At 36.8% G+C, this 14,181-nt stretch overlaps 2 protein-coding genes across 3 annotated transcripts; one reads left to right on the top strand and one right to left on the bottom strand.

Annotated features, from left to right (window-relative positions):
• Positions 1-380: 380 nt before the first annotated feature.
• Positions 381-4,008, top strand: LOC7489568 (uncharacterized). Its single transcript, XM_024609861.2, has 10 exons — positions 381-764; positions 833-940; positions 1,068-1,184; positions 1,262-1,589; positions 1,734-2,145; positions 2,242-2,341; positions 2,431-2,490; positions 2,661-2,744; positions 3,079-3,186; positions 3,292-4,008. Exons 1-10 carry the CDS (start codon positions 744-746, stop codon positions 3,598-3,600), a joined length of 1,647 nt encoding a protein of 548 aa, XP_024465629.2. The 5' UTR covers positions 381-743; the 3' UTR covers positions 3,601-4,008.
• A 114-nt stretch (positions 4,009-4,122) lies between these two features.
• LOC7458139 (AP3-complex subunit beta-A) lies at positions 4,123-14,181 on the bottom strand. Of its 2 annotated transcripts, none has more exons than XM_002315183.4 (11): positions 13,769-14,181; positions 13,090-13,166; positions 12,703-12,952; positions 11,898-12,524; positions 10,908-11,081; positions 9,955-10,081; positions 9,770-9,879; positions 8,979-9,179; positions 7,738-8,699; positions 5,482-5,748; positions 4,123-4,758 (listed from the first exon to the last, which is right to left on the bottom strand). In XM_002315183.4, exons 1-11 carry the CDS (start codon positions 13,982-13,984, stop codon positions 4,410-4,412), a joined length of 3,360 nt encoding a protein of 1,119 aa, XP_002315219.3. In that variant the 5' UTR covers positions 13,985-14,181; the 3' UTR covers positions 4,123-4,409. The 2 variants fall into 2 exon arrangements, with proteins under 2 accessions (XP_002315219.3, XP_024465628.1); XM_024609860.2 differs by having other exon boundaries at positions 13,090-13,176; positions 13,769-13,916.

Here is a 14,181-nt window from a genome sequence, read left to right as displayed (position 1 = left end):
AAAAATTGTATTTAAGATTTTTTATATTTGATATCAACAAATTAAAATCATAAAAAAAAATACTAAAAAATTATTAAATTTGATATTTTTTAAATGAAATATAATTTTGAAATAGATCTACAAACAAAAGTTATTATACTCTTGAACACTCGCTAGGAAAACTTTAGATTCTTCTTGGGAATTGTTGATTTCCCTTTTTTCTAGTTAAAATTTAGGTAATATTCTTTCTTTCTTTGACCTCTGGTGAATTAAGCAATGCTATGTTGGTGTTCCCTGAAATGAAATAAAATTCCCATCATTATCGGTCACTGTCTTGTTAGTTAAAGTCGCTCGCTCTTTGTCTTCTCTCTCTGTTTTTTTTTTTTTTTTGTGCGATTCGTTATATTCTCATTAAAATAAATCATTACAGCAATTAGTAATTACTTACAGTAACTTATAAGGCAGGAAAATGGAAGGGAAAAAGAAACTTTTCGAAAAAGTGCTTCGAATTGTTCATGGGTTTCACGTCTGCCACTACAGCACTTACAAATTGGTGGAAATTAATGGATGACCTGTATGAATGGTGTTAGGTTCATGGGATGGTCATGCATTTCACTAATAACATTAACAACTACGACTGCAACCACCGCCAATCACAGCTAAAGATTCTTCCACCGCAGATTCTCACTATCCCTTTTTGCCATCCTCCATCCCCCCATTTTTTTCACTTCCACTTCAACGTTTGATATCTTCTAACTTCCTTGATGGCACCCACGACTGTCCAGGTGAACCTTCTATCTCTCTGTTTTAATAAGCACCTTCTTCTTGTAACTTCCTTTGCCATTGTTCTTAGATTGTAGACTACTCTTCATTTTTTGGCCTTGCAAGAACAATGAAATTTGAAGACTACCTTGGGCAACAGAGTGATGAGAAACAGAAAAGAGTCGATCTCGAGGAGGAGGTGAAGAACCTTATTTCGATCATTTCTCCACCTAGTCTTTTGTTCTGTATAGCATATAGGAGTAGAAGCAAAAAAAAAATGTCATTAAAGGATTACTAATGGTGGCTTTGGCTTGTAAACGTTGCAGGTTGAGAAATTGCAAGCAGAATTAGACGAGGAACAGGCAATAAACAAGGTTCTGCAGTGTGCACTCCATGGTTCAGTGTCGTCCCATCCATGTCTTGCCACGCTGATACCACCCCAAGTAAGAGCAATTAAGTGGATAGTACTATTACTCTTTCTATAGAATTGATGTCATAAAGAGGATTGGTGCGTGTGCAGGTTCAGAGCCTCCTTGCAGAACTGGCAATGGTGGAGGAGGAGATCGTATGGCTTGAAAGAAAAGTTGATGAGCTGAAACTCAACTTGTATCAGGAGGTGAAGCAGAACAAGGAATGGAAAAGGCAGCCGCAACACCAAAAGAAGATGAAGCAACAAAATCAATTACCACCAATCGGACTGGAAAATCGATCAGTGCTCGAAGACGATTTCAATCAGCTATCCAGATCACAACATTATGACGAATACAGAAAAGAGAAAATGAAATTCAGAAGACCCTCTGTAGGTTCTGCAGCAGAAATGTTAAGCATGTTGTCTACAAGTTCCACTAGTAAGCTTGCATGAACATTCCTTGAGCCTGGCTCAAGTTGTTGAGTCTTTTTACTTTCTAAGTTTTGTCAAAAAGGATACGAAGGAAAAAAAATACAAGGAAAATCCACTTTTTTATTGTCTCCTCTGTTCTTGTACTGCACAGAAAATGAGAAACCAAGGAGGCATACAGGAAGAATACAAAATGAACACCATATCCGTAAAGAAATTTGTAATGAGAATCCAAATGAACTGTCAGAAGAACTTGTCAAAAGCCTAATAGGAATATTCCTTGAGCTCCACCAGGCACCACCACAAGATACAGAAGAATTAGCTATTGTTCCAAAACTTAGCCTATCCTGCATGAATTCAAAGGGCCCAAAGACCTTGTTCAACTATAAAGCATCTATCTTTCCTTTCAACCGCAATGAATCAAACCTCGACCCTTACCGCATTATGCCAGATTTAGATAACACTGTCAGGGACATTGGGCCTTACAAGAACTTCATTCAGATAGAAAGAAACTCGTTAGATGTTCGTCGTTTGCCAGAGTGTTTACCAATGGCCGGAAAACTGAGGTGCTTACTGATTTTCTCAGGGCATGATGATTATTTAGACACCGATAATTCAAATTTCAGAGTTCCTCACATGTTCTATTTCTGTACCTCTTTCAGGGTTTTAATCCGTAGACTATGTAACGTTGACTTGACATTCTTGACCTACAAGCAGAAGCTAGCATTTTGGATCAATATCTACAACGCCTGCATAATGCATGTACTGTAAGAAATCTCAAGTTTCATCTAGCAAGTGAGAGGAATGTCTGTCAAATATTTAATGACATTCTGCTTGTCATAAAATTTCAGGGATTTCTAGAACATGGGCTACCTTCGTCACAGGAGAATCTGCTGGCAACCATGAACAAGGTATGTCATCTCGTAGACAAACCATGGATTAAAAAATCAAGCCTGAATTGCCCAATATTCGGCTACACAAACATTGACATGGCGTTGTGCTCATCTATGACCACCAGCTTTTTTTTCTTTTTCCCGGTTACGGTAACCATTAGTAAATTAATGGGACTATTCTAATCCAGGCTGCAGTGAATGTGGGTGGGATAGTGCTGAATGCTTTAGCCATTGAACACTTTATTCTCCGGCATCCATGTGAACCAAACCACGTAAGTTCATAGTTATCTAATTATTCATTCTGTTCATGGACCTAGACTGACGGTTCCCTGCCACGTTTCAGAATTTTCAAAATTGCATGCCTCTTCCAATCCATCTTTTTTTTTTTTTAATTGCGAAAGATCATATAAACTTCAATGTTCTCATCTGAGTATATCGTACACTCACAACACCCTAAAGAAAGTTTAAACCGCAAGGCTTAGATTTTCCTTTTCAAGGTCAACAGCCAGAGAAAGGATATCACATCCGATTTCCGGCCATCATGCACACTCATCTCCTGCCTTCGCTTTATATAATAGTTGATAAGGTTATGTTTTCGCTTACAAGGGCCATGCGGATGAGAAGGAAATGCTATTACGGCATGCTTATGGTCTGGGGTATCCAGAACCAAATGTGACATTCGCTCTTTGCCGAGGAAGTTGGTCCTCGCCCGCAGTAAGTGCATAATGTTTTTAACACTTGATCTCTAAAATCCATCTACTTCGAACCACGAGTGTAGACCTGTAAGTTTTTTTTAACAAAATGGGATCTGATATTCAGCTTAGGATCTATACCCCAGAAGAAGTGGTAAATGAATTGGGAAGAGCAAAAGTGGAGTATCTGGAAGCTTCAGTGGGAGTTACATGCAAGAGGAAGATCGTGGTGCCTAAGCTTTTGCAGTGGCACATGCGAGATTTTGCAGATGACATGGAATCACTACTAGAATGGATTTATAGCCAATTGCCACGCTCTGGATCACTGAAAAGACTGATGATGGAGTGCCTAAATGGAGAATCAAAATTTCCGTTGACAAAGATGGTAGAAGTTCAGCCTTATGAATCAGAGTTTCGCTACCTGCTGCCCTTTTAAGACTCAAACAGAAAGTGAGAAGTCCTATCACAACTGCTAATGTCTGCACGTGAGTATCTCAAAGAGCAAAAGAGCAAGGATAAGTTGTAACTAGCTTGAGATCTAACCCGCTCCTTTCAAATATTTAGAATGACTGAGCTAATATCAGACTTTTAGCAAATGAATATCAATTTCGACAGCCAAAACTGATGTAAATTCTATAAATTTGTATGTTCTCGTGTGGGAAAATAAATAGGTTATTAGCTTTTATCAATACTAGACAACAGCCATAATGTAATATGTCGAGACCAAATAAATCATGATGCCAAACAACGACCACCTATATGAAACCACATTGTTCTACAAAGAAGTAAAGCAGCATGTTCAGAACATTGGACTACTTGGGTTTCTCCGAGCAACTAATGCTTTTATCAAACTGGGAAAATTCCACCAACAAAGGTTTGGCTTAATAGAGACAACGAATCTCTCGTCCATAAGAAACAGAAACAGCAAATGAAATTCAAAGGGAAAACAACAGTATCATATCAATAAGAACAAAGAAAACCTTTCAATAATAACAGTGACAAGGATCCAAGCGATTTCAAGTTACATAAATGATTTCGAAGCTATACATTTGTCTGACATGAAAGAATTTGGAAGGCAATATTCAAAGTATTGTGAGCAGCTACAGAAATTAGCAAGTTCAATTACAGTTTAACACAATGGCATCAATCAAATTCCCAGTATTTCACCTTTTTTATCAAACCCAATGATCAATGAGTTCACTATTTTGATCACAATCAACAATTAAAAGCAAATAAAAAGAGGACTCAACTAAGGAAATTGACGATCCTATTCAACAGATTTAGGCCAAATACAGTTTCCTCACAGTTGACTTTTACCAACACATTTAACGGTTCAGAGCATTTACCTTCAGCAGTAATGGTAATTAAGCAAGGCATTGAGTTGCTCAGAATTTCACCACTGAATCGTAAGCACAAACCAGAGACATCATCATGTTTGGCAGAAATTGGCATGTCAACAGATACGAGAGAAAAATTTGCATTGCTAAGCATCTTTAATGCTAGGCTTTCACAGACCAATAGAAAATTGTCTTTCACTAACGCATTGTCACCACTTTCCTTGTTGAGCTCCCCAATGTGGTCTATGAAGGTGAAACTGGCACGTTAAAAAAACAAATCCACTTTGGTTCAGAATGCTCAATGTAGGTTTAAAAAAGAAAAGGAAGATAAAAACTTGCACTGTCACTCAAAGAAAGAGATTTCCAAGTATAAAAGAATCTCCTTTCTTCTATGTGTGTGTACGACGCCTTTTGCAATTGCTTCAGTTCATCATGGGAAGTTAGAAGTGAAGCTTTTCAACATGTAATGACATTTTACAGCAGCTATCAGTATAAACGACATTACACATATTTTCTTGTGTTATTCCATCTTGACTGTGCTATATCAGGAAGGAGGTGGTGAAATTTCAAGATAATAGAAGTCTCCTACTCGTAACATTATACTTGAACAATCATCAAACCCTCAAAGTCCAGGAAGAATAGACTGTTTCTTGCATCTTCCCAGAGAATGTGAGATGAACTTTTGATTTACCAAAATGAACTGTAAGGAGATATGTTTGATCTTTGAGAGAACCAACAATGTATTTCTAAATCCAAAAGTTCAAAGCTAAAAAAAAATGTCCATAGATGTTTTAGACAACTTTTCTAGATTCACAACCAAAAACAATTAGATCACCAATACAAAAATGATGCTAACATGACAAAGCAGAAAAAAAAGCATAAGCAGATTTTCTGAATATGAAATATAAGTCCTTCATTTCCTTATCTCTCTAAATATCAATTATGAAAAATAATAATATGCCAAAAAAAAATGAGCTGACCTCCTGGTGTACTCAAACATTCCTGGGAGACGAGATTCCTTATTTGTGAAAGCTTCAACATCCATTGGAAGTGGTTTCACAAAATATCCAATGTCAGGCCGCAACTTAACAGAAAGCTTCTTGCCATTGCAATATAACGCCAGCTTCAGAGGCAATAGATGGTGATGGAAACAAACATAGACAATCTTTTTTACTGTCTGACCAGGTTCCAGTGAAGCAATCTCTTCCATAGGAACCAGTGTTGGCACATCCTTATGAGATGGTGAGCTGCAGTATTCAGATAAAAACAGGTGGCTGTAATTAGTGCTTAAAATCCAGTAAAACAGAAGGGCATGTTATATGGTCAAAGAAACCTTGGAGTTATGTTAGATGGGACAGACTTCCTATGGTTGCCTAAAGATCAAGTTGATTGGGTACCCCTGCCACTTAAGTATGAAACATGACGGAAACCCAAGAAAGTCTACTAATCACAAACACAAATCTAACAAAAGAATGCCCAATTCCAGCCAATAATCCACATTTACAATAATAGGATACCCAAAAAACTCCTAGTTGCATGAATACTTGGAATTAGAAATCAACTAGATCACTGGCCCATGCTATGCTACGGGTCGGATCAAAAAAGTTATTAATATAAAAATATATCTAGGTGTTACTAATATTTTTTCTAGTAGAAAAATATTTTAAACCGTGTGGGGATTGTTTCAATATGACCCGGTCAACTTGGCGGGTCCAAAGGCAACTCGGATATTTGGTAAAAAAATAGTTTAACTCAAAATAAATATTAAAAATAATATTTTTTTTATAAATATTAAGACAGTAACATGTTGGATCGAGTCAGGTCAACCTAGATTAATATGTCAATTTGCATGTCAAGTCATAAGATTATGATAACCCTATAGAAAGCAAAAAAACAAATTACGAAGTCTAATTTCCAATAAACCTAATGTTGAAGGATAAAATTGAAAAAAAAAACAATAACAAAACTAAAAAATGACCCGAGTCAACCCCCAATAAAAACAAATTGAAATAAATTACGAGTCTCAATTCTCAATCAACCAGGTTGAGAATTGATTAAAAAAATAAAAATTGATTAAAAAAACACAAAAAAATGACTTGAGTCAAGTCGGGTTAATCCACCACTAGTGACCCGAGTCATGAGACGGGTATAACCTCATAGAAAGCAAACTGAAACAAATCACAAAGCCTAATTCTCAATCAACTCAATGTTGAAGGAAGAAATTGATTAGAAAAAAAGTCAATTAGAAAAAAGAAAAAAAACTCGAGTTAACTCGACAAACCCATTGTTCAGGTCATGAGACTAGAATAACCTCATAAAAAGTAAATTAAAAAAATTATGAAATTCGATCCCCAATAAACATAATTGGAAGGACGGAATTGGAATTGAAAAATTGATTAAAAAAGACACAAACAAATGACTCAAGTCGATTTGAGTTAACTCTATAAACTCGTGACCCGAGTCATGAGATGTGAATAATCTCATAGAAAGCAAACCAAATAAATCACGAAACTTAATTTCTAATCAACCAAATGTTGAAGGATGAAATTGAGAAAAAAAATCAATTAAGAAAAGAGAAAAAAAAACTTGAGTCAATCGAGTTAACTCGTCAAACTTGTGGTCCGAGTTAAGAGACTAGAATAACCTCGTAGAAAGTAAATTCAAAAAATTATGAAGTTCAATCTCCCAATAAACCTAATATTAAAGGATTTTATTGAATTTAAAAAAAAAAACAAAAACAAAAATTGAAAAAAAAGGAAGGAAACAAATCACTATTCATTGGAATAGTGATTTGTGAGGAGGGGTACAGTAAAACCCCTCCTCTTGTAGTTTTTTTGTTAATGTTAATGTTAATTGTGTGATTTAGGAATGACTGTAAATCTGATTCTTAACACATTTTAGTTTTGCTCGAATGAAGTGCAAAGCATTGTGTAGGAATCTGTGAAGAGTTAAATGGGAGCACAGACTTCCCCAACCATGAATTATTACTTCCTTGGTAAGAAAAGATCGCACTCAGATCCTGGCTACAATGTATGTGTATGCAGGTATGGGCTGGCTATGGGATCTCAACCAACAAACTAGGAAAAAAAAATTGACTGAAAAGTTAAATTCGGAGGCATGTGATAGCTTAACAGAATCAACATTAATAGGGCCTCGGATTTCAACTGAATAGCTAGACCAGTTGACCAGAATACACAAATAAGAGAACTTTTTAGACAAGCAAAGATTAAAGTTACCTCTCAGAAGAATCTGAAGCTTTGCTTGATTCCTCATCCACCAAGGCTACTTCTGAAATGGTCTCATCGGTACAGTTCTCAAAGGAAACTTCTACACTAACAAGTAAGGGTGATATGCTTGATATTTCTGGTGAAAATGAATAATCCACCTTTAATCCATTTCCATTAGCAGGATCTAAGAGTCTGTAGCTTTTAGGTTTAACTCGACTGCTAATATCCCTTATGGAGATTCTAGCTGAAGATTTACGGAGTTGACTTTGTTCCGATGTGCTCAGGATTGATAAACCAGGCTGCGCATCCAACCATGTCTCTAGAGATCTCTTTGACATCAGCTCCTCCAAATCAGTAGAAGCAGATTGAGGAGCTCCATTCTGATTTTGGTTAGCATCACCAGTATCTGACAACTGAATCAATGGATCAGTGTTGTCAACCTCACTTGTTGAACTAGTCTCATCACTGCCACCATCCCCACTTGAAACAGTCATAGAACGTTCAGAGCTATAATCAGAAGCACTTTCCTCATATGATGATCCAGATAATGAGTCAGTGCCATCTGCCCCCTCACCTAGTGTGTCCACACCACGAATCACATTTGTATCAAGCTCGTGATCGAGAACACTGCAAGGTTTTGGGAGAGGCTCATATCCTGGAGCTGCATGAAGGACTATCTGTGAGAGAGATCCAGGAAGATAGACCCGATAATCCATACTTTCAGGTGACAGTTGTCTAGCTTGTCCCTGAAACATGCATTCTGCAAGTACTTGTGGCAGGTCCTGCTTCTTGGGTGGACAGTTCGTATCTAGCTCCAGCTCTCCACAATCTAAACTGCACGGCAGAAGTTTTTTCAAAAAGCGAGCTCTGTCGCGAACATCATAGTTCAAATCACATTCAGCTAGTTCAATCACGTAGCTCCCTAGTTTTTTGAATGTCTGCATTTCTTCCCCTTTTGCACCTGATAGCACCTACAGGAAAAGGTGACTTGAATAGAATGTTTTCTTCAAGGCATTAAACTCAGAAGACCAAAACTAATTCATCTACATTGAGGTTACAGCAAATTTAAGAGAGTATTAGAAATACAATAAGATAAAAATAAATAAATCTTGAGTCCCAGTTTGTATTTACATGCGGCATACCCAGCAACTTGTTACAAATATGTGGGAAGGGTAGCTCACTACAGCAAACTAAAAGGCACAAGTCCATCATAGTTTCTGAGAGAAGTACAAGAAAAGTATTTGATATACCTTAACGGTAGTGTTAAGAATCTGAAGCTTTGTTTCCAATGCTTCTGAAGTAAAGCTCCAAGCAAGATACTTCAGTACAATGGTTAGCATCCTTGGGATTATCTCCCCTAAATTCCTGTACTCTCCTATCATCCAAATTATTGTTGCACGGGCTGCTGGCACTTCGATTGAATCCAAACTGCGGACCAACTGGATTACAACCTTTAAAAGCAAAAAGACGTCACTTTAAAATGGTAAAAGAAAATATCTAAAAGCAAACCTGTGATTCAAAAATATGCCATAACATCATGCGAGTGTAAAGTAACGATGGTGTGAAGAATCAGTTGAGCTAATTGATTGAGGAATAATACAGTTTGAATAAATTGATGGTAATTGGCAGGCATGAAGCAATAGCCTGAAGGGTTGAAATTTTCAACTTTAAAAAGAAACTAGTTTTACTGCGGAATAAGTGGAAAAGTAGAGAACAGGAGGAAACTACAGTATAGAAGCCAAACACCCTTCCCCGCCCCGATGGCAAGCAAATGAAGGAAGAAACTAACATCCATGGAAAACTTGAACACAAAGCTCCCTTTAATAATTAGAATAAAATCTTCCAAATCCAAACATAAATTAGCATAAGCAACAAATTGAAAGAATCACGTGATTGCTGATGTGAGAAGTAACACAAAACAGGACAGCAAACACTAACCACATATACTGCTTCTAGCATCGGTCTTTTTTATAAATGATAATATCTCAACAGAATGAACAGTCAAAGGAAGATAGGCAAGAAAAGGAAAAGAGCAATATACCTTTTCATGAGTGGGGGGATCTTGTGTAATAATTGATTTAATTGACATTATAGCTTGAATTAGAATACCAGCTTCTCCATTAGCGGACCCAGGGTCACAGGTTGACAAATCTGCAGAAAGGCTGTTGCTTAAGAAAACAATAAATAGATTATCTTTTTTCATTTGAAAGATCTGTGGAAACTGACCCTGTTTAGCCAGAGCCAACAGTCCTTCCAAGCATGTGCTGGCCATATTAGGAATTTGTTTTGCACATAAACCAATAGCAGCAACAGCGTCAGCTGAAAATCTCCTGTCTGGATCTCTAATGTAATCCTGGCAATAAACTAAAGAATTAGCATCACCTCAAGCACTGAAAGACCATGTTGATCCTTATGACACAAAAAATTGCAAATGAAAGCAAAAGGTAATGAATAGAGGCCTAAGCATCCTACCACTTCTAATGTTTTCGTGCATACATGTGCGCACAGGTGTGTCATGAGGTTCCTTTTATTTTATGTATTTGTTTTTATTTTATTTTTTTGTTACTGAGGAGTGAAGAAGTGAATATGTCAACAAGTCCATGAAATACATTGATGTAAGTGTGATCACATAAGTTCTTTCTCATTCCTTTTGAAATATAATTCAAAGATTAAGATGCTATTTACCTGCTTGAGCATTGTAATTAATTCCTGCTTTGATTGTGTGATACAAGTACTCTTACAACCCTATGCTAAATTTCATCTGACTTATTTGGCACTACTCCTATTCTGCAAATTCAAACCTCAACACTACATTACTATACAGAAACACCATGATTTAGACAACTTAGCACTCGCTGAAGATGCCTTAAAGCATCCTACAAATGCAAACATTAAGACAGTGGTACAAGGAAACAGAGCAAAGGGTCATTAAGAATATACTATGAAAATGAACTGCATAAAATGGCAAACACCATAAGCAACCCTTCTTTCTCCCCATAACAAAAGGCTAAGTTATGTAAGAGGAAATTCAGAGGTCAAGAGCATTTATAAAGCACATGAAATAACGCAAAAATGTGATTTTATTTCTATCATCACATCAAGGGAGTGAAAAGTCAAACTGACAAACTTCCTAGGAGAAGACACCTAACTATCAGACAAATTAAAAAGTGGGGAAATACCTGAAACTCTTTGAAGATGGATGAGATAGATGAATCAGTAGCGATAGAACAAAGAATCTCCAGCTTCAGAGCTTTTATTTGGTATGAATCTGAAGAAACTACAAAGAAGTCTTCGAAGTACGGAGAAAAGAGAGAAGGCATTGCTTTAGCAAACACTTGAATGTTGCAAAGGACCTGCAAAGGTAATCACCATAATTATTCTTACCTTAGTACTGCTTAAAGCTAAAACTTTAGCAAACACTTGACAAAATCCAATCATGTACTATCAGGACATTTACATCCATGCATATCTTGAATGCCGAAGGATCTTCCAAGAAAAATATATGGTATCATGAATCACCTACTTGTATAGCACATTAAATGACTTTCCAGTACATTATCCATATCATTTTTTATGTAAGACTATAATATGGATCACCCAAGACAGTAGCGCCACAAAGAACCAACAGTCAGAAAACAAAGGCATGTCAAGAGCAAAATAGCTGATTGATATATCAAAGCAAAAGGCTCCCTTGGACAAGCACTGTACCTATTTGTAAACGTCAATGTAATGTTTTTACTTAAATGCTGAAATGTTGATTAGTAATCACATTGAATCTATGCCAAATTAGCAAATGAAAAAATCATACCATCTACCATCCCACTCGATTAACAAGCAAGCAAAAAGGCAGAAATTATACACATTAGTTGGGTTTTAATCAAAGCTCTAATAAAATTCCCTTCATGGATCTCATTTTCCCAGAAACACAATGTTCTCCCTTTTCTCTCCAACAAATTCACTGATTTTCACACTCAACGTAAGCAACCAAGGCGCCTCATCACAATCTCAGCCCACACCTCATGGATTACCTTCTTGAAGGTGATGACAAATAGGTGTGCATTATGAGAAACAAAAGCAGAGAAGCATGAGAGTTATATATTAGCATGTACATACATCAATGATCATTATAACATGTAATAAAACAGATGAGCACAGGAAGTTGAAAGTACCACATATTTTGAAGTGTTAGATGATCTAAGCAAAAACAAAAGTGGTTTAACAATTCTTTTGACTTCCTCCGTTGGAGCCATGATCCAGTGTACACCAGCTGCTGCCACAACCACTGCACTATTGTTGCTCCATAGCAGAGGAGATGTACCCTGAAGTAGGATTTTCACCTCATCATTACTTCTGCCAGACGTAAATTTTGCTTCATTGAATTCAAAGGAAATCCTGTTAGCATAACTTGACCTTGACAAGTATTCATCAGGCCCTTCAATATAACATCTAGAGATCGTCCGTGCCAAATCAGAATCATACTTCCCGCTCGTGCCACTGACATCATTTTTAAATGCAAAGTCATCATCTGAATCATCCTTTTCAGAATGGGATCTTTCTCTTCCATGTAAAGAGAACATTATGGATTCTTTCACAAGGCCATGCCTTGCTATTGCGTAGCGCAAAAGTATTCCAATCAATACTATCTGACCCCACTCTTCCACATCGGGAAGAATCTCACATAACCTTCTATATCTTCTCCCAATCAAAGAATAATTATTTGGACACACAGAAGTAAACGCCGCAGCAGCAGCTCCAACTACTCCAGGTGAACTGTCGCTTAACAATGTTCCAACAATCTGCATAAAACAGAAAACTATGAACTCATCAACTAAACATAATGGTAATATGTAGCACCTCCATGGCTGAGATAAATTACAAGCTCCCAATTTACAAATTAAATGAATTTCCTACACATTTTACCACACAGATAAAGGAGCGATGTCACGGAAGAATTCGAAATTAATAAACACAAACCTCTTCAATCGTAGAGGAATTTTCCTCGAGGTACAAATCATGCAACTTAGGAAGAGCATTGGCAGCACATTTTCTCACATAAACAGCCATATCCTTGGCACATTTTCCCACAGCCACCAGAACAAGTGGTGCTATTACATGTAAGCGAATTCCAGCCATAGTACGCAATGCCCATGCTCTCACCAATGGATTTGTATCTCCCAGGTCCCTTTGGAAGGAATTGATTGATAGCAATGCTTCATTTGGACGCCTGAAAATAAAATTGAAGTAATGCCAAAATGCACTGTCCACCTTACATGGTTGTTTATTGTTGCATAAGTTCAATTTATATCCTCAGATGTGAGAAGCATGAAGCATAATAGAAATAAAAATTGATTGCTTACGTACTTCTCAGCATAGTGTAGCAGGTACAAGTAAACCAGCTTCTTAACTTCCAGTGATTGAGATGCCACATTTTTAACAACCTGAAATTCCCTTTGATTAAAGAAGAGCAGATGAGATAAGATATATTCTCCGTTGATAGAGTATTGAAATTGTAATTTAAATCCTCGAGCCAAAATTCAGTCCTAATTACTCGATTAACACACAGTAAAACAGTAGAGCACGCAGCATTTCAGAAGCAATGAGTCTTGGATTGCACTCCTATTATAAGAAGAATTTTAACAATATATATTTTAAAATTAAACTTCGAATGGGATGATAAATGAGAAAACCTCATGTTTTCCCCTGAAGTTTTGGTTTATAATTAAATTAAAATGAGTATCTACATCTAGAATATGTAATTAATCGTGGAAATAGATTCCCAAGCAATCGAATTTCTCGTTTCTTCTAAATCTAACGCGAATCATTGACTACTCATCACTCAAACAAGTAAAGCTAATAACTTAAAATTCCAAAAAAAAAACAAAAAAGATTCAATATCCAAATTCTTATTTCCAAGCAGAGATTAACATGTCGCAATTTAAAAATGTAAGCATAATTAGTGCGATTGCATTGAAAATTCAGTTCCAATTGATTTTAACAATTTTTAAACTAGAGAACGAGGATAGATGTAATTTATATGGACCTGAGGGAAGAAATTGGAAACGTCGAAGCCTTGAGCGATGAGAGCGAGGAGGCGTTTAAGAGCTTCGCATTTCTCGGAGTCGAATTTGCTATCGAGTAAGGGTGCGATGTTCACGTCTTCTGGATCGTCGTATAAGTGAGCGTCGGTGCCGAACCGAAACATGAGTGTTGATGCCTTGCTCAGTGTGTCAGCTGTGGCACCAAATTGTGTAAACATATTTTAGTTTTTTCAGTCTTTTAGGATTTTTGCTTCAAATTTATGAATTGTATAGGGAGATGGTGATTTGGTTCTTGTAGACGTAAAACTGGATTCTGAATGGACAGTCTGTTTGCCGGAGTTTGGAATTGGAGAAGTAGCCTGTTTGGATGAGAGTCTTAGTGGAGACTTGTTTGAGAATATGAATCCTGCCTGGC

Source organism: Populus trichocarpa, chromosome 10 (assembly GCF_000002775.5).
Source record: "Populus trichocarpa isolate Nisqually-1 chromosome 10, P.trichocarpa_v4.1, whole genome shotgun sequence".
In the NCBI taxonomy this organism is placed as follows: Eukaryota; Viridiplantae; Streptophyta; class Magnoliopsida; order Malpighiales; family Salicaceae; genus Populus; species Populus trichocarpa.
The sequence above is the reverse complement of the archived record's forward strand: the minus strand, read 5'-3'. Positions and strand labels throughout refer to the sequence as shown.

Coding starts and splice junctions, on each gene's coding strand:
- LOC7489568 (XM_024609861.2), top strand. CDS start 744: ATGGCACCCACGACTGTCCAG. Junction 1,185..1,261: donor CCACGCTGATACCACCCCAA/GTAAGAGCAATT, acceptor GTGCGTGTGCAG/GTTCAGAGCCTCCTTGCAGA. Junction 3,187..3,291: donor GAAGTTGGTCCTCGCCCGCA/GTAAGTGCATAA, acceptor TCTGATATTCAG/CTTAGGATCTATACCCCAGA.
- LOC7458139 (XM_002315183.4), bottom strand. CDS start 13,984: ATGTTTACACAATTTGGTGCCACAGCTGACACACTGAGCAAGGCATCA. Junction 8,700..8,978: donor TTCTTAACACTACCGTTAAG/GTATATCAAATA, acceptor CTTTTCCTGTAG/GTGCTATCAGGTGCAAAAGG. Junction 5,749..7,737: donor GCTTCAGATTCTTCTGAGAG/GTAACTTTAATC, acceptor TGAATACTGCAG/CTCACCATCTCATAAGGATG.